Raw genomic sequence first — 19,359 nt, 5'->3', positions numbered from 1 at the left:
TTCAAATATTGTGAATATCACTGGCAACGATGTTATCCACGTGCCCGCCGACGCACTGTGCGAATAATATCGTTGGCGTCTGAAATATTTTTGTATTTCGCGTGTTACCATTTACAACTCTTTACAAATGATACTGACACTGTTAGGACCTTTCTGACGTTCTCGTGTATAAACAAGAACACGTAACTCGTAGGTTGACTGTTGTCCGCGTGATGCTTAGTTCGCCAAGCCACTTTTTTTACAGCAATACGCATACTATAATTGTACGATGGATACTTTTTAAAAATTATTTTCATACAGTTGTACAGAGTGATTCTAAAGTAGACTACGCAACTTTCGGGACTGTATCGCGATCATCTTGGACAGGAGAACGTTTAGGAAACACTTCGGGCATTTTTCAAAGCTGTTCCGTCAATGTATATCAACAGGGAACATAAATTTGTTAAAACAAAATAGACACAGAAAAGATATTCTCAAGTGATACAACAATAATTATGATTTTTATTCGTTTTCTTGTTCGATAATTTACTTGTACGGTTCATTACCAGCTCGGTCACAGTTACACAATTAGTCTCCTCGAATCCGTAATGGCTTATTAGGCTCTCCAAAGCGCTATTATTAGCTCGCGTGTGCAACAAACCTTCGGCGTCAAGTTAAATCTCGTTACTTGCATGCACTCTGCTTTAATGTCCGATCGTTTTAGTATTATTGGATCATTTGTACTTATCGGAACGTACGTTCGCTGCTAAACCGTCCTGATCAGGACGAACGATCGATATCGTTAATTCCGGAGCCAGCGGACGTTAAGTCGAATGCATATGGTGCACCGAGCTCGATTCAACAATCATTCTTTGGCGCACAGATAATATGTCGAACCCATAACAGAAGTGATTTCGCAAGCACGTTCTCGTAGAAAATGTTTTTCTTGACTGTCAAGACAAACGGAGTACACTCCCAAAAGTTCAATCCAATGGTGTACACGTGTCGAGCTAGATTTAGACAAGAGCTGTGTGAACCGTGAAACGTAAAATGGCGTTTGAAGAAACAAATTATTTCGAGCATCGTACTATTTATTATCAACTCCGTGAAAAAGAAACGACTTTATTTCAAGAGAAACACCACTGCAAAGTTCTTTCGATTGGTTCGTATAATCTCTTGGTTTCCTGTGAAGTCAAGCTGGGTCGAAGCTTTACCAGATAACTCGAGTTAAGAATGAAGTGCAGGTGGTATATTAACGAAACTTTGAAGAAGAAAAAAAACGTTTTACTACTATAGCATGAATCGTGTCCGCGAACCAGCTGTAGTCGTTCGTGGCCAACGAGTAATCTGACTAATTAATCATCACGCTGCTGTCTCTCGACCTTCCGACATGGCCGACGATTTCTTTTGCGTACAAATCGACTCTCCAACCATACTCGTCCGTTCCTATGCTATCAACGGTGAATAGACATGTGAATCGAATGCCAGTGCAGGATCGATGCTGTTTCTGTTTGTCCGACAAAGTCTGGATTATCGATCGTTCGTTTGGGCCGGCTCGGCACGCGTTTTATTTATATGTCTATTCGTTGTTTGTACTGCGAGTCGGTGAATGAGGAGGCGCAATGAATCTGCACACGCTCGAGATTATTCGATTAAGCACTAGCGGAGGCGTCGTTTGGTAGTTAGCGGAACCGGGGGATGTTTACCGTTGAACAATTTGCATCAGACAGAACGATTCCCGCTCGGCACAATGAAGTTCAACGGCTTTTGGCGATCCAATAAGCGAACGAAGTACGAGATCGTGATTATGTCACGGACTGGACCGCGGATGTTTATGCGAATGCGGAATTTACTGTGTCCGAGCTGAACAGAATTTATTTAATAAACATTTAGCACGATTTCAGTGAAATCCCAGTGTTTTCAATGGAAATGGAAACTTGAGAAAATCAGTTTGTTTTAATAATGTGAGGCGTTCGTGAAAATATTTTGATGCATGTACTGCCGGATGTAAATTTTATTATTTTTTATCCTTGATGATTTGCTAAGACGAACAAGAAATGTACTTAAACCTGAGGTGGACTATTGAGACAGCCCTATTCAAATTTATATTAATAATTATTCCATGTGTATTTATGTAACTATCTGAAAGTTTCCATAAACTTTAATTATTGCATTTCGTTTCTAATACTGTGAAATAAAATTGATTTCCACTTACCACTTCAGTAAAAATAAATGCTACTCACTTAATTGAGATGCCGTTTATTATCTGAAACAATATGAAGCACAGTTTTTTTTAATAAAGAAAATCACAAAAACTGTGTGATTAATGCGAGTAAAACTTTGCACGTTCTCGTGTGTTATACAAGCATAACTTCCGCAGTCCAATGGCAAACGTAATATTAAAATAAAAAGTTACATTTCTGTTACAATTTATGATTGTCGAGTTATGTTTGAAGCGAGTGTATTGTTTACGATCTGTGAGTCGAGAGTGTGATACAAAGGATTATTGAAAATACAAAGCGTCTCTGTAAGAATGGTCGCCACTGTTTCTTTTCAAAGAAACATTTTATATATTCGTTAACGAACAGAATATTAACAATTTTTCATTGGCCCGAAATGCGAATCCAAACAATATTGTTTCGAACTACAATCAATGACTCGGCATGCTGTTATTCTGTTATGCGCGCACTTGAGATTGTTACTCTGTTATGCACAAATTGTATACGCAGCATCTGTTAAACAATCCATTGTAAAGCAACACTGTGTTACTATGTAAGAATCGAATGTTTATTTGAACGACTCATTTTCGCGTTTGTGATAATAACCGAGACCAACAACCAAATGGTCATTGTACAGTAAACATAGTTGTTCACGAGCTTTCTTTTAATTGACATTGTAAATACCATATTCATTTGCATTATTTGTCTACGCAATTCTCGAGGCTGAATAAAATGCCAGAACAGAAACAAGGAGCTGATGGAGAAATTACAGTTAAAAGATTTATTATTGTTCAATATATAGGGTGTCCCAGAAATGTTTGGCTTCTTTGATAGGGACGATTCCTAAGGTCATTCGAAGAAACTTTTTCCTTTGCGAAAATGTTCTCCACCGTTTCGGTCAGGAGTTATTAACGAAAAACACGGACCAATCAGAGTGCTTTTGTCGCGCCCTGATTGGACCATGTTTTTCTTCAATAAGTCCTGAACGAAGCCACAGAGAAAATTTTCGCAATGGAGAAAATTACTTCAAATGACCTCGGGAATTGTCCTTTTCAAGGAAGCACAACTTTTTTGGGACACCCTGTATAATACATCTGTTACAAAACATTGCGAACGTCAATTTCGAGTGTAAACAGTTGTTAGTACTTTAACCTTTTGGACTGTAACATCGTGTCAGGTTTATTGTAAACATTTCTAATAGGGTTTGCTAAATGTGGATCGTTCGTTCCTTTCGAGTCTAAAATTCTATTTCATTGTTATTTAAAAAGAGAAAACATAGGAATTAGAACGTTATGAATTTTCGATTTTCATAGGGTGTCGATGAGAATGTTCTAATCGGCGCAGCTATGAAATAAATCATAGTACAAAGGGTTAAAGAATGGAAAAGCAAAAATTGTTTATTGTCCAAATGAAGCAGACATGGTTTTTCTATTGCAAGAAACAGAAAGCTTGGTGAACTCGCTTGCTATGAAAATTGTTTGCACGTTCCAGCGAAAACTGAAGGTTCAGGAACATTGAAGCGTCAAAGAGCGTCGAGGACGGAACCTCCTAGGATAACTAATTGAAAGATTGACGCGAAACGGTCACTAAAAACGATTGGAATGACTGTTACAGCTTAGGGAGGACTGGGTGCACGACAGAAAATCCAACTATGCAAATGCGACTACCTATTCTTTCCTGGTTCATAATGTTCATGTACAGTGTATGTACAACAATATAATATCTCGAGTTCCACTCGTCGACGACATTGTTACACCTTCAGTCTTCAAGGTCATCTGCCTTCCACCGTAGAGAACACGGCAGGTCGATGCATTCGCGTTCGTCTGAAAGACACAAAAGCGTTGCACAAAAATCGATTACGATCGTTGCAATTGATGCACGTTAATATTTTCCGATTCGCAAAAACGAGATGCACCGCGTACATCTCGCCGTATTAAGTAGTCAGTTAAGGATCTAAGGAGCCCGTATCCATCGATCTTTGAATCTCTTCGCACATTGTACGCGGAATTTGAAACGGCACAAAATTTCCGACGTTCGAACTGCGAAAATGCGTAGCGTTTCCGGATTATTCTACACAGCAATACACGTATACTCCATTACGATTTAAGGCGGAACACTTTGAGCGTAATTTATTATCGTTATCGTCGGGAAAAACAAATTGCGAATTTCTTCGAACACGTAACGTCTAAGCAGAGGATTTACGAATTGATTGATTATTAATCGAGGGCACACACACGCACACGAACACGAACACACATGGCGTAACACGTGACACCACTGATTACACGATTGTATTCCTGGTCTATGAGGACGATTACGACATGTAATTGCGATCGCGATCACTGGGTGATTTATCGATTACATGGTTTTCTGAATCCGTTAGCTGAATACCTTATACTCTGTTCGTCAGAAGGTCGTTCAAACCGCATTTTTTTATTTGTAATAGTAGCTTTTTCACATTTTTATACTAAACAATGTATTACTTTTAAACGATTTCTGAAGTTTCCATTGTGCACATTTGTGAAACACATTTTGCCGGTACAATCTCGATTTTGCTAGAACTATCATCTACTATCGTTGTATAACAATGTTTTCTATTCGGGAGAAAATCGATGGATTATGTTCGCGTCTTTAATGAATTATAATTTAGAGTACGGTTCACATTGGACAGAAAATTGTACCAGTTCGGGAAGAAGGAAATACGTGCAGAGTTTTTACATTTTCTTAAAAAAATACGACTTCGGTATGTTTTCATTTTTGTAATTTCATATGTTGCTCTTTTTCTAATCATTTGATAACATGCATACTTGGATATTTAAGTGGATCATGATTTTGGAAAGTGATGACGACGAACTGCTATCGCTGCGTTAAATGAAAAAAAATATATTCGCAGGATGTTCACTTGGTCGGTAAATTTTAAATTATTGATAACAATGTAAAATTAAAACTGAAGAATTTAGTTGATTACGCTGATGCTTAAATAAAATTTCAAAATAACATGTTTTCACATACTTAATTGTTGATAATACTAATTTTGTATAGTTTACAATCTCTAGTGAATTTTTCTATATTTGAAAAGATTTCTTTAGATTTAAAGGTTAGATGAAACAATTCGTAATTTCAATAGAACTATTTGAAAATACAGTGCTAAATGGATAAAGAATAAATTGAACATAAAGGTAATGTTTTTCTTAGAAATCTGATTAGTGTACGCCAACACAAAAATTAGAAAAAGATTTTTTAAATTATATTTCTCTCCAAACAATTCACCGATACTTGGCAGAGCATACTTTCATAGTCAGGTACACTCTACTTCTCGCAGAAAACTTCTGTACCACTTGTCTGACTAAAAACAGACCTTCTTCTACTTGCTGAACCGAAGTCAAGTTTTACTTATCTGACCGAAGTTGAACTGCAGTCCACTCACAGGTCAAGGACAAATTAAAATCTCTGCTGCAGTGCTTCTCCTAAAACATACGAATACACCAGAAGTTTTTAATTATTTTTCAATAAACATAGACGTATTAACGTCGCTGTAATAATTTTTTAAGTAAGTTCGTCTTATACTGATGATGGTGTTTAATACACATTATGTACAAATTCTCTGGCCGTTATATTCAATTCTACTTTTCATAGAGACTATTGAATTTTCTTTTAAAATTTATATATTGATTTTGTGACTGCATTATTACCCTCTCTTTGCGAAAGTTTCATCATATTCGAAACGTTATCGACTAATCATTCAATGAACCTAGATTATCAAATATTATAAATTGTGAACAAGTGTGCAACATCCTTGCTATAACTTTATAAAACATATTTCAATGTTATGAAACACTCTGATCAAATATTTGCTATAAATTTTCTTGTTTAAGCCTACTCGTTCATCTTTCTGGTACAAAACGGCGTTTCAGAATTTCACTACAACGTAAAAAATGGCGATAGCAGTAAAACAACAGCACTGATTGAAGAAATAGATGAGAATGGACGTTTTGCTGTTTTTCCAAAAAAGAACAAATTTTTTTTCTCCTTAAAAATTGTATAAATATAATTTTTCTCCATATAAACAAACAGGATGGTACAAGATACGTCTGAAAACAGAGAACGAAAGCTTCAACACCATAAAACAAACAACAAACTGACCGCACCAATACACGAAAACTCTAAAGCTCTCCTTTGTTCCTTTTCCGAGTGCAATATTTTCGCGCGTGCGAGGCAACTCGCTGAAACCATACGAGCTATAAAGTAGAACTACAAATTTTAGAGGATAGTCGCAACGAGTCGCTTTCCGATAAGTTAGAATAAATAATTACCGATCCGCCACGCATCGCGGCGATCGGGAGAACAAATGAAATTGTATTTAATTGCACTAGAGTTGGCTTTCGGCGAAATCAGTTGTCGGGAAAACTGGGAAATAAAAAAACGAAATAGCAAACGAAGCAGAATTGGTCCCGCCTGGTCGAACGTGAATTGGCGAAATACGCTTGCGAACGGTCAGATTGATCGGTTCAAGGATCGACAGAACGAGTCTGCCGGAGGAAACGCTTCAGCTTCGTAATTAGGCGAATGGAGATTGTATCCATCGATCGATACGTGTGTAATGATAAACGATAAGTCTCTCGGTAAACGAACCATAACTAGAAATCGAGATTAAATGGCGCCGTGTGAGCTAAAGAGGAGCACACGGTCACGTTTCAGTTACGTTTTCTGTTGCTTTGATGGGTACACGTGTTATATGGATAAACGGCATTTTATCCGAATAACAATGAAATAATAGAAACATACTAGGTAAGGAACATTTATGCAAAATGAAATTGATAAGTGTTTTACTATTGTATCAATGATGTACGTACCAAAATGGGGGAAAAGAAGCCAGAGCATGCGAATGCACTACCAATGTCGATTCCTCTTATCCCATGAAACCATAACCCCTTCATCCACCCCGCCCCCTGAACCCCCCACCCCACCCTAAATTTTATTCACTATAAGAACGATAATGGTACACTTTTGCGGTTAAAGCTCCAATACGTAAGTACTGCGAGAGGTAGTCTTCGTTTGTTGTACGTTTCGCGCATAGCGTCAGAACAATTGTTGTGTGTCAGCAATTCAGTGTCGGTCTGCCTCCAACGTTTTCGTCCAAACGAAAAATTAAACAAAAAAAAAAACAAAATGACAAAAGAAAACGAAAAGAAAAATGGAAAATGAACAAGAAACGTTCGCCTGTCTGTGGAAGTAGCAATAAATTTTCATTTTCGATCATTCTCCGCCCCCCGTACTATCACTGTCTGTTCGAGACTTTTACGATCGAGGCGACCGAAGCCCTGAATCGTGTCCCACGAGAATTAATGAGTTGCGAATAAGTATATGTATTTTCTCAATGAAAATGATACAATTGATATACATGTATATAGGAATATAAATCAGATATATATTTATATATATGTATATGAGTATATAATATCTATTAAAATACTTCCACTGTAAAATGATCTTTTTCTGTACTCCTACTCCTGTTGTCTCGTGATCCATAAGCAGGTTCCAGAGTTGTTATAGGTTCGCAAATCATTCCTTTAAGATCGGATTGCAAATTTTTATACAAATATAAATGTCAGCAGGATAAAACACAAACTGAGCAGAATAAAATACTGAACTACAGAACAGACATATCTTCGCGACTTTTCGCGAGGAAACAATTCCGATTATTCTTATCTCCGTCATCGCCACTTCGGTGCACAATATTCTCAGTCAAGATTACATCGATTACTAACTGCTATGGCTGACATCGCGAATACTTTGACACCACTAACACTCGCCGATCAGAAGCAATTGAATCTCGATTTTCATGCATGGCAACACCCTGTGAAGTCCTGAATAATAGATCGTTGCAACATATGCTTCTACCCATACGACCGTAGACGATGAAGATCACGCAGGTAGCTAGTCCCCGGGCTGATCAAAGTCATGTCATATGAAATAAGCACTCTCTTGCGGTGCTTGACGGTCGATAAGGATTTCGCACGGCTTGAACTTCTAATCATCTAAAAATGTCTACGGAGTATAAAGACGTTTCCATTTCACTGGCGAATTTCCTTATGAAACTGTCGGGATGTTGGCTGGCAACGACCGACGGGGAACACAGACGAAGAATGATCGCCACGACATATACGTTTATCATTCTGAGTTTTGGAGTCTACATCGACATCAACGACATTTGCCATAGTATGGGTGATATCTCCGTGAGTGCAACTGTTTCGCTATTTTGATCTCTTCTAACAGGTTCTGAATAATTAATTATTTAAATGTTCATTTTTACTCCCTCTTCTCGCGAAAGTGACGAAAAATATATTTTTAAGGTTTTAAAAAATTATGACTGTTATGGAAAGAATGGATCATGTTTTACTAAAATAGACTGTTGATTTGGATTCTAGTTCGTTTGATTTTATGAAAATCCAATTCAGTGGATTGATGGAATTATAAATTAAATCGAAATTGCATTGTAAATATTTTTCCAATTATAGAATATCCTTTATATGTCCACCAACCTATTTATGACCGTCATTGCGTTAATCAAAGCTATTCTGATGCACCTGAACAAGGAACGATTTCTAAAGTTAGTGTTGTACACAAGGCGGAATTTTTGGCACTCGAACTACGACGACAATGAAAAAGTGTTTGTGGACGAGGCCCGAAGATATTTTACTTTCATCATCGTAGTTGCGTACTGTGTTACGGTTTACATACCGTTTACTTACGTCGTTATTCCAATTTACGGTAAGTGAAGGAAATTAAATGTAAAAATGAAAATCGTACTGCCACAATCCTTTCTTACCAGCAACATTTTCACGATTTCCGATTCGCGCGTAATGGTGAATATTTTGCTAATCCGCTTCAGCAATTATTATAAAAATTTCGATTTTTCCCCAATATTGAAAAGTATTCATTTACACAGCCAATAATTACTAGACTGCGAATCTTAATGCAATATAAAAATGTTCTGCGTCGATTGCAATAAACGAGAGCTACATAAAAATGTCTCTCCTCCTTTATTAATTTAATAATATATCAACATTCTTAAATACTTTTAATATATTCATTGCTTCAAATTGTATCAGATTATTGTTATTACAAGTACATGAAATATGCAGTCTACGATCGAATTCTCCACGAATGTTTAATCAATTCAAGCGAACTAGTTATCGAAACGTCCAAACTGAACGCTACAGCAGTATTTCTGCAATATTTAATCTGTTCACTTGCATTTTAGAGAACATTGGAAGAAATCATTCTGACAGGGCACTTCCCTTACGTATGTGGACGGATCTACCAATTTATGAGACGCCATATTTCGAAATTTGTTTCGTCCTGCAGGTATTACACGATCTATATCAAAAGAACATTCGTTAGTAACAATCAAGAGTAAAAGTTGGAATGTTAGTGTGGAATTTTATAATATAATAAAAATATTACCTTCAAGATATATGTAACTTCTTATGTATTTAACTACCGATAAGTCATTGATAAATTCCAAACGCATCTTAACAAACGCACAATAATTACTGAGAGCAGTTGCTACAAAGGATGAAATGAAGTTGTAATAACTAGACTGCGGATTTATATGCAAAATAAAAGTCCTACGTAGATAGTTATTCCTTTCCTACTAATTTTAATGAGTTGAATAAAATATATGTTTTAATGTTAATCACATCGAATTTGCAGTCTTGTAATAACATTCTGATTTCACAGGCACTGTGCGTATTCCAGATCGGTATCTGCTACGTATGCCTTGACAGTTATTTGCTTCTGGTCAACACACACACAGCTTGCCAGTTCCGCATACTGCAAGACAAACTCTTAAATTTGTTAGACCCGAACAGTGAAATGATCGATTCGCCCTATTGTGCGGATCATTGTCACCAAGGCCTCAGGAGGTACATTCGAAAGCATCAAGCGCTCATCAACTACTGCGATAGACTCGAGATTGTCTTCTCTTTTAATATTTTCTCCTATGTGTTAATCTTCAGTGTGGTAACCTGCTTATCCATGTATCAGGTACTTTTGGTAAGTTTGAACACTATATTATACATGTTATGCTATACGGCAAATTGCATCGTATGTGACCAAATTATGAGAGACACCTGTATGGATTCACGAGGTTACATTGCAACTATTAATTTTTACATGAAATTCTAGCTACACTGAATTCTCATTATTTTTTTATGAGATATCAAAATTTGTAAATTATAAATATACATTGAGCAGCAGTTGTAGGAAATAATATTTTACAGGGAGAGATAAGCACAACACGACGGTTGTCTTTTCTAGTATACATAGGTGGTAGTGTTTTTCAATTGATGGTGCTTACTAGTTCCTGCGGCACTTTGATAACTGAAAGTACGAATGTTGGAGAGGTTGCGTACACGATATCATGGGCCGCATTGTCTATGAATCAATCTGGCAGATCGGTAAGAAGAGATGTGCAAATGATCATCACGAGATCACAAAAACCTTGTCAGTTGACTGCTGGTGGATTCTTTCCCGTATCCTTGCAGACTTCAACCAAGGTACTCTTAAACGGTATTAGTCTTCTGTATAACCAATTCAAAAGAATTTCTCGAGTATTGAATCATAAAATGATTACTGAGCTTTGTCGCTTCAAGTGGGAAAACATTCACATGTTCCATAATTTTTTGCGGCAGTTCCTTAAAAAAAAATATTGTTTTATAGCTTATCAGTAGCGCAGTGTCTTATTTCACTTTGCTGAGGGAATCATCTTCAAACTTAGAAGGCACATAGTTACCTGAACACGTGTGAATTGAGATCCGTTTGTTCAAAGCAGTTAGCGTTTTTGACCAATACTATTCATGGGTATCAATAGATCTAACATAGAGGTAATAATTAACAGAAGTTTGTACATCGTTTCATCAAATTTATTAAAGTACTTTTAAAACAATCTTCCAGAAAAAAATGTTTACATCTGCACAGGTTACTAGCACATGGGTAATAACTAGTACTAGGTACTAGTACTAGGTACTAGGGTAATAACAATGAACCAAAAATAACTGAAGTGATAAATAAATACAATATTCACAATAAATGTTCTTTTATTGTGAATTATTTATTTATTCACAATAAATCATCTTCACAGTAAATAAGTGAAGAGCAAAACTGAATCCACACTATTCGAAACAGCATAATTTTTTCAATGTTAGACCAAATGACATACAAAGCTGATATACATATATGAGATATATACATTTATATATTCCACTGTAAATGGTCTTTTCCTGTACACGTTTCCCTGTTGTTTCCTTGTTTCTTTTGTGCAGTTCACAAGCATCTGGATATGCGAAAGTAAAATTTATTTTTTGTGTAATTCCAATTGAATAGTAATTAATTTGCATCGAACGATTAAAATTTCTATTGCCATCACTTCGTGATTAACTGATAATTTCTATTGTAAATATGAACATTAATTATTTCATTGGAGATCTCCATTTATAAAAGTTATAATAAACATTTGCATTGGAAGATTTCTTAGACAAAATAATGAAAGTAGAATTAATGATTTCAACATTACTTCGTACAGCGAATACAATAACAAGTACAATGATGCATAAAAAAGTTTCTCAGTTGTAATAGGATCACAAATCATTTCCTGAAGACCAGATTGAAAATTTTTATACAAATATACACATTTTCTCGCGTCACTCAAAATTGAAATTATAAAACTATTTCGCAGACTTCGCACGGCGAAATTTCCCAGAAACAATTCCGATTCTCCTTATCTCCGTCATCGCCACTTTCGCACATAATATTCTCAGTGAAGACTATATCGACTACTAACTGCTATGGCTGACATAGCGAACACTATGTCCCCACTGACGCTCACAGAGTAGATGCAATTGAATCTCCATTTTCACACGCATGGCAATACCTCCGAAAGTTCTGAATAATAGATCGGTGCAACATGTGCTTCTGCCGCTGTTTTTACGCCACCACACGGCCGTAGACGATGAGGATCACGCAGGTAGTCAGTTCCCGGGCTGATCAAAGTCATGTCAGATGAAATAAGCATTCACCGGCGGTGTTTGACGATCGATCGGGATTTCGCACGACTTGAACTTCTAATCGTCTAGAAATGTCTATGCAGTACAACGACATTTCCATTTTGATATCGGATTTCTTTATGAAAGTGACGGGATGTTGGCTGACAAAGACCGAAGGGGAACGCAGACGAAGAATGATTGCCAGGGACTACGCGTTTATCATCCTGCTTTTCGGAATCTACATTGACATCATTGACATTTACCATAGTTTGGGTGATATTTCCGTGAGTGCAAATGTTTCGCTATTTTGATCTCTTCTAACAGGTCCTGGATAATAAAGTATCCAAATGTTCATTTTTACGTCGTCGTTTCGCGAAAGTGACGAATCACACATTCCATAGACTCTTTGGTTAGAGAATAATAGCACGATGAAATATAATGTCATATTTTAACGATTCAGTGATACAAGTTTACAGAACTGCAAATAAGAAAAACTATATATAGAGAAGTAAACAATGAAATAGACGGATAAAGTCTGGATGAAGTATTCCTAAAATAGACAGTGGATTCGGATTGTAATTTGTTTAATTTTATGAAAATCCTATTCAGTGGTCGAAATTGCTTTGTAAATATTTTTCCAATTGCAGAATATCCTTTATACGACCGCCAACCTATTTATCACCACCATGGCGTTACTCAAAACTATTCTGATGCACTTGAACAAGGAACGATTTTTAAACTTAGTGTTGTACTCAAAACGGAATTTTTGGCACTCGAATTACGACGACAATGAAAAAGTGTTTGTGGACGAGGCTCGAAGATCATATGCTTTTATCATGACAGTTACATACTGTATTATGGTCTACGTTCCGGGTAGTTACATCGTTATTCCAATTATCGGTAAGTGAGGGAAATTAAATGTAGAAATAAAAATGGTACATCCAATCCACAATCCTTTTTCCCAAACAACATTTTCGCGATTTTCGACACGCACATAAAATCCGCAGTCTAAGATCGAATTGTCAATGGAAAATAATCATTAAAAGCGAACTTTTTATCCAAACTTCCAAATGTAGCTTTCAATTTAGGCAGTATTTTTGCAATACTTAACCATTTCTCCTGTATTTTAGAGAACCGCGGAAGAAATCATTCAGAAAGGGTACTTCCGTTTCGGATGTGGTCCGATCTACCACTTTACGAGACGCCATATTTCGAAATTTGTTTCGTCCTGCAGGTATTACACGATCTATATCAAAAGAACGTACGTTAGTAACAATCAAGAGTAAAAGTTGGAATGTTAGTGTGGAATTTTATAATATAATACAAATATTATCTTCAAGATATATGTAACTTCTTATGTATTTAACTACCGATAAGTCATGGATAAATTGCAAACGCATCTTAATGTACAATAATTACTGACAGCAGATGCTATAAAGGATGAAACTAGTCTGCGGATTTATATGCAAAATAAAAGATGTCTTGTTTAATTGCATGATACAGGACCTACGTAGATAGTTATTGCTTTTTTTACTAATTTTAATGAGTCCTATAAAAGATAATTTTTGATGATCAATACATCAAATTCGCAGTCTAGTAATAACGCTCTGGTTTCACAGGCACTATGCACTATCCATGTTGGCATCTGTTACGTATGTCTCGACAATTTTTTGCTTCTGGTAAACACACACACAGCTTGCCAGTTTCGCATACTGCAAAACAATCTCAGAAATTTGTTGGTCCCGAAAAGTGAAATGATCGATTCGCCCCATTATGCGGATAAATGTTACCAAGACCTTAGGAGGTGTGTTCGAAAGCATCAAGTTCTCATCAACTACTGCGACAGGCTCGAGATTAACTTCTCTTTTAATATCTTCTGCTATGTGTTAGTCTTCAGTGTGCTAACCTGCTTATCCATGTATCAGGCACTACTGGTAAGTTTAAACATTATATTATAGATAATGTGAATAAGTGCATATGGTAAATAAATTACTCAACACTAACAATTTTTAACCGGAAGCCTAGCTACACGGAACTCTCATTATTCTTTTGTACGGTATAATAATTAGTAACTTGTAAGTATGCATTCAGCAACACTGTAGACAATAATCTTTTACAGGGAGAGATAAGTGCAAAACAACGGTTGTCTTTTGCGATATATTTAGGTGGCAGTGTTTTTCAGTTGTTGATGATTACTAATTCTTGCGGCTCTTTGATAACTGAAAGTACGAATGTTGGAGAGGTTGCGTACACGATATCATGGGCCGCGTTGTCTATGAATAAATCTGGCAGAACGGTAAGAAGAGATGTGCAAATGATCATCACGAGATCCCAGAAACCTTGTCAGTTGACCGCTGGTGGATTCTTTCCCGTATCCTTGCAGACTTCAACCAAGGTACTCTTACACGGTATTACTCTTATGTATAACCAATTTAAATGAATTTCTCGAGTATTGAATCATAAAATGATCACTGAGCTTTGCCACTTCAAGTGGGAAAAACATTCACTTGTTCCATAATTTTTTGCGGCAGTTCCTTCATAAAAATATTATTTTATAGCTTATCAGTAGCGCAGTGTCTTATTTTACTTTGCTGAGGGAATCATCTACAAACTTAGAAGACACACAGTTACCTGATCACATTTGATTTGAGATCCGTTTGTTCATAGCAGTAAGCAGTCTTGATCAGTAGTATTCATGAGTATCAACAGAACTATCATAGAGGTCATAATTAGCTGAAATATACGTGTTTTCATCAAATTAATTAAAGTACTTTTAAAACAATTTTCCAGAAAAAAATGTTTACATCTGCACAGGTTACACGTAGTAATAACAATAAACCAAAAATAACAGATGAAATTATAGTAATAATGCATGCAGTGAAGAGGAAAACTGAATCCACACTATTTGAAAGAGCATAATTTTTGCAAAATTAGACCAAATTACATACAAGTCTGCTGTATAGAAGTCTGATGTGTCTGAAGTCTATATGTATAAATATATACATATATTTAATATATTTGTATTTATATATTCCACTGTAAATGGTCCTTTTCTGTACACCTTTCCCTGTCGTTTCCTTGTTTCTTGTGTGCAGTTCTCACGCATCTGGATATGCGAAAGTAAAATTTATTTATTGTGTAATTCAAATTGAATAGTTATTAATTTTCATCGAAAGATTAAAACTTCTATTACCATCACTTCGTGATTAACTGATGATTTCTATTGTAAATATGAACATTAATTATTACATTGGAGATCTCCATTTACAAAAATTATAATGAACATTTGCATTGGAATATTTTTTAGACAAAACAATTAAAATAGAATTCATTGTTTTTTTACGAATCTACACGTTGCTTCAAACTTTTACAAATTTTGGCTAGGTAGGAATTGTATAAAAATCCACGATCCATTATTAATTTCAACATTACTTCGTACAGCGAATACAATAACAAGTACAATGATGCATAAAAAAGTTTCTCAGTTGTAATAGGATCACAAATCATTTCCTGAAGACCAGATTGAAAATTTTTATACAAATATACGCATTTCCTCGCGTCACTCAAAATTGAAATTATAAAACTATTTCGCAGTCTTTTCACGGCAAAATTTCCCAGAAACAATTCCGATTCTCCTTATCTCCGTCATCGCCACTTTCGCACATAATATTCTCAGTTAAGACTATGTCGACTACTAACTGCTATGGCTGACATAGCGAACACTATGTCCCCACTGACACTCACCGAGTAGATGCAATTGAATCTTCATTTTCACACGCATGGCAATACCTCCGGAAGTTCTGAATAATAGATCGGTGCGACATGTGCTTCTACCACTGTTTTTATGATACCACACTGCCATAGACGATGAAGATCACGCAGGTAGCTAGTCCTTGGGCTGATCAAAGTCATGTCATATGAAATAAGCACTCTCTGGCGGTGTTTGACGATCGATCAGGATGTCGCACAACTTGAACTTCTAATCAGTTAAAAATGTCTACGGACTATAAAGACATTTCCATTTCACTGGCGGATTTCCTTATGAAACTGTCGGGATGTTGGCTGGCAACGACCGACAGGGAACAAAGAGAAAGAATGATCGCCAGGAACTACACGTTTATCATCCTGAGTTTTGGAATCTACCTCGACATCAACGACATTTGCCATAGTATGGGTGATATCTCCGTGAGTGCAACTGTTTCGCTATTTTGATCTCTTCTAACAGGTATAAATTATCTAAATGTTAATTTTTACTCACTCTTTTCGCGAAAGTGACGAAAAACATATTTTTTAGGTTTTAAAAAATTATGCCTGTTATGGAAAGCCTGGATTGTGTTTTACTAAAATTGACTGTTGATTTGGATTGTAGTTCGTTTGATTTTATGAAAACGCAATTCATTGAATTGATGGAATTATAAATTAAATCGAAATTGCATTGTAAATATTTTTCCAATTACAGAATATCCTTTATATGTTCACCAACCTATTTATAACCGCCACTGCGTTAATGAAAGCTATTCTGATGCACCTGAACAAGGAACGATTTCTAAACTTAGTGTTGTACACAAGGCGGAATTTTTGGCACTCTAATTACGACGATAATGAAAAAGTGTTTGTGGACGAGGCCCGAAAATATTTTACTTTCGTCATCGTAGTTGCGTACTGTATTATGGTTTACGTTCCGTGTAGTTACGTCGTTATTCCAATTTACGGTAAGTGAAGGAAATTAAATGTAAAAATAAAAATCGTACAGCCACAATCCTTTTTTAGAAGCAAAATTTTCCCAATTGTCGACTTGCACGCAGTGGTGAATATTTTGCTAATCCGCTCCAGCAATTATTACTAAAATTTCGATTTTTCCCAATATTGAAAAGTATTCGTTTCCACAGGCAATAATTACTAGACTTCGGATCTTAATGAAATATAAAAATGTTCTGCATCGATTGCAAGAAATAAGAGCTACATAAAAATGTCTCTCTTCCTTTAATAATTCTATAATATATCGATATTCTTAAATACTTTTAATATATTCATTGCTTCAAATTGTATCAGATTATTGTTATTACAAGTACATGAAATATGCAGTCTACGATCGAATTCTCCACGGAAATTTAATCAATTCAAGCGAACTTGTGATCGAAACGTCCAAACTGAACGCTACAGCAGTATTTCTGCAATATTTAACCTGTTCACTTGCATTTTAGAGAACATTGGAAGAAATCATTCTGACAGGGCACTTCCCTTTCGTATGTGGTCCGATCTACCACTTTACGAGACGCCATATTTCGAAATTTGTTTCGTCCTGCAGGTATTACACGATCTATATCAAAAGAACGTACGTTAGTAACAATCAAGAGTAAAAGTTGGAATGTTAGTGTGGAATTTTATAATATAATACAAATATTATCTTCAAGATATATGTAACTTCTCATGTATTTAACTACCGATAAGTCATTGATAAATTGCAAACGCATCTTAACAAACGCACTATAATTACTGAGAGCAGTTTTGCAGTCTTGATTAATTGCATGATACAGGTCCTACGTAGATAGTTATTCCTTTCCTACTAATTTTAATGAGTTGACTAAAATATATGTTTTAATGTTAATCACATCGAATTCGCAGTCTTGTAATAACATTCTGATTTCACAGGCACTGTGCGTATTCCACATCGGTATCTGCTACGTATGCCTTGACAGTTTTATGTTTCTTGTCAACACCCATACAGTCTGCCAGTTTCGCATGCTGCAAGACAAACTCTTAAATTTGTTAGACCCGAACAGTGAAATGATTGATTCGCCCGATTATGCGGATCAATGTTACCAAGGCCTCAGGAGGTACATTCGAAAGCATCAAGCGCTCATCAACTACTGCGATAGACTCGAGATTGTCTTCTCTTTCAATATTTTCTCCTATGTGTTAGTCTTCAGTGTGGGAACTTGCTTATCCATGTATCAGGTACTTCTGGTAAGTTTAAACATTATATTATACATGTTATGCTATACGGCAAATTGCATAATATGTGACCAAATTATGAGAGACACCTGTATGGATTGACCAGGTTACATTGCAACAATTAATTTTTACATGAAATTCTAGCTATACTGAATTCTCATTATTTTTTACAATTATACATTGAGCAACAGTTGTGGGAAATAATCTTTTACAGGGAGAGATAAGTACAATACGACGATTGTCTTTTCTAATATACATAGGTGGTAGTGTTTTTCAATTGATGATGATTACTAGTTCCTGCGGCTCTTTGACAACTGAAAGTACGAATGTTGGAGTCGTTGCATACGCAATATCATGGGCCGCGTTGTCTATGAATAAATCTGGCAGAACGGTAAGAAGAGATGTGCAAATGATCATCACGAGATCACAGAAACCTTGTCAGTTGACTGCTGGTGGATTCTTTCCCGTATCCTTGCAGACTTCAACCAAGGTACTCTTAAACGGTATTAGTCTTCTGTATAACCAATTCAAAAGAATTTCTCGAGTATTGAATCATAAAATGATTACTGAGCTTTGTCGCTTCAAGTGGGAAAAACATTCACTTGTTCCATAATTTTTTGCGGCAGTTCCTTAAAAAAAAATATTGTTTTATAGCTTATCAGTAGCGCAGTGTCTTATTTCACTTTGCTGAGGGAATCATCTTCAAACTTAGAAGACACAAAGTTACCTGAACACGTGTGAATTGAGATCCGTTTATTGAAAGCAGTTAGCGTTTTTGACCAATACTATTCATGGGTATCAATAGATCTAACATAGAGGTAATATTAACAGAAGTTTGTACATCTTTTCATCGAATTAATTATAGTACTCTTAAAACAATCTTCCAGACAATAAAATGTTGATATCTGCACCTGTCACTGGCACGGAGTAACAACAATGAACCAGTAAGACAGTCTACGGTAGTAACTGTTTTAATATAACGTGAAATTAATGAGTTTTAATCAATAAAATGTAACTCTATTTTCCGATATTATAACAGTATACTCGACGAAATAGGTAGATTCCGTACAGAATATTGAACTGTATCTATCACGTATTACCAATGTATTTTAAAGTTAATATTCGGACATAATAAAATATTTTCTTATCCGATCAATCAT

General features: G+C 35.9%; 1 protein-coding gene and 1 long non-coding RNA gene across 2 annotated transcripts; one reads left to right on the top strand and one right to left on the bottom strand.

Moving 5' to 3' along the window:
- Positions 1–2,029: 2,029 nt before the first annotated feature.
- LOC143357839 (uncharacterized) lies at positions 2,030–7,166 on the bottom strand. The gene is made up of 3 exons (XR_013082890.1): positions 6,124–7,166; positions 3,909–6,090; positions 2,030–2,245 (listed from the first exon to the last, which is right to left on the bottom strand). It is a non-coding gene; the product is annotated as an uncharacterized LOC143357839 (long non-coding RNA).
- A 958-nt stretch (positions 7,167–8,124) lies between these two features.
- On the top strand, positions 8,125–18,984 carry LOC143357631 (uncharacterized). Its single transcript, XM_076794151.1, has 26 exons — positions 8,125–8,434; positions 8,717–8,969; positions 9,463–9,566; positions 9,942–10,256; positions 10,484–10,759; positions 10,923–10,983; positions 11,032–11,063; positions 11,157–11,212; positions 11,686–11,799; positions 12,155–12,225; positions 12,335–12,528; positions 12,569–12,653; positions 12,804–12,819; positions 12,873–13,144; positions 13,375–13,478; positions 13,864–14,178; positions 14,364–14,639; positions 14,803–14,870; positions 15,961–15,991; positions 16,109–16,156; positions 16,232–16,429; positions 16,704–16,956; positions 17,449–17,552; positions 17,897–18,211; positions 18,414–18,689; positions 18,854–18,984. The coding sequence occupies exons 1-26, from the start codon at positions 8,243–8,245 to the stop codon at positions 18,938–18,940; spliced, it is 4,116 nt and encodes a 1,371-aa protein (XP_076650266.1). The 5' UTR covers positions 8,125–8,242; the 3' UTR covers positions 18,941–18,984.
- Positions 18,985–19,359: the final 375 nt, after the last annotated feature.

This window comes from Halictus rubicundus, chromosome 10, assembly GCF_050948215.1.
Source record: "Halictus rubicundus isolate RS-2024b chromosome 10, iyHalRubi1_principal, whole genome shotgun sequence".
NCBI classification, from domain to species: domain Eukaryota; kingdom Metazoa; phylum Arthropoda; class Insecta; order Hymenoptera; family Halictidae; genus Halictus; species Halictus rubicundus.
This window is presented reverse-complemented; position numbering and strand designations above follow the sequence as displayed.

Coding starts and splice junctions, on each gene's coding strand:
- LOC143357631 (XM_076794151.1), top strand. CDS start 8,243: ATGTCTACGGAGTATAAAGACGTTTCCATTTCACTGGCGAATTTCCTT. Junction 11,213..11,685: donor TGGGTAATAACTAGTACTAG/GTACTAGTACTA, acceptor ATTTCATTGGAG/ATCTCCATTTATAAAAGTTA. Junction 12,226..12,334: donor AGACGATGAGGATCACGCAG/GTAGTCAGTTCC, acceptor CTAATCGTCTAG/AAATGTCTATGCAGTACAAC.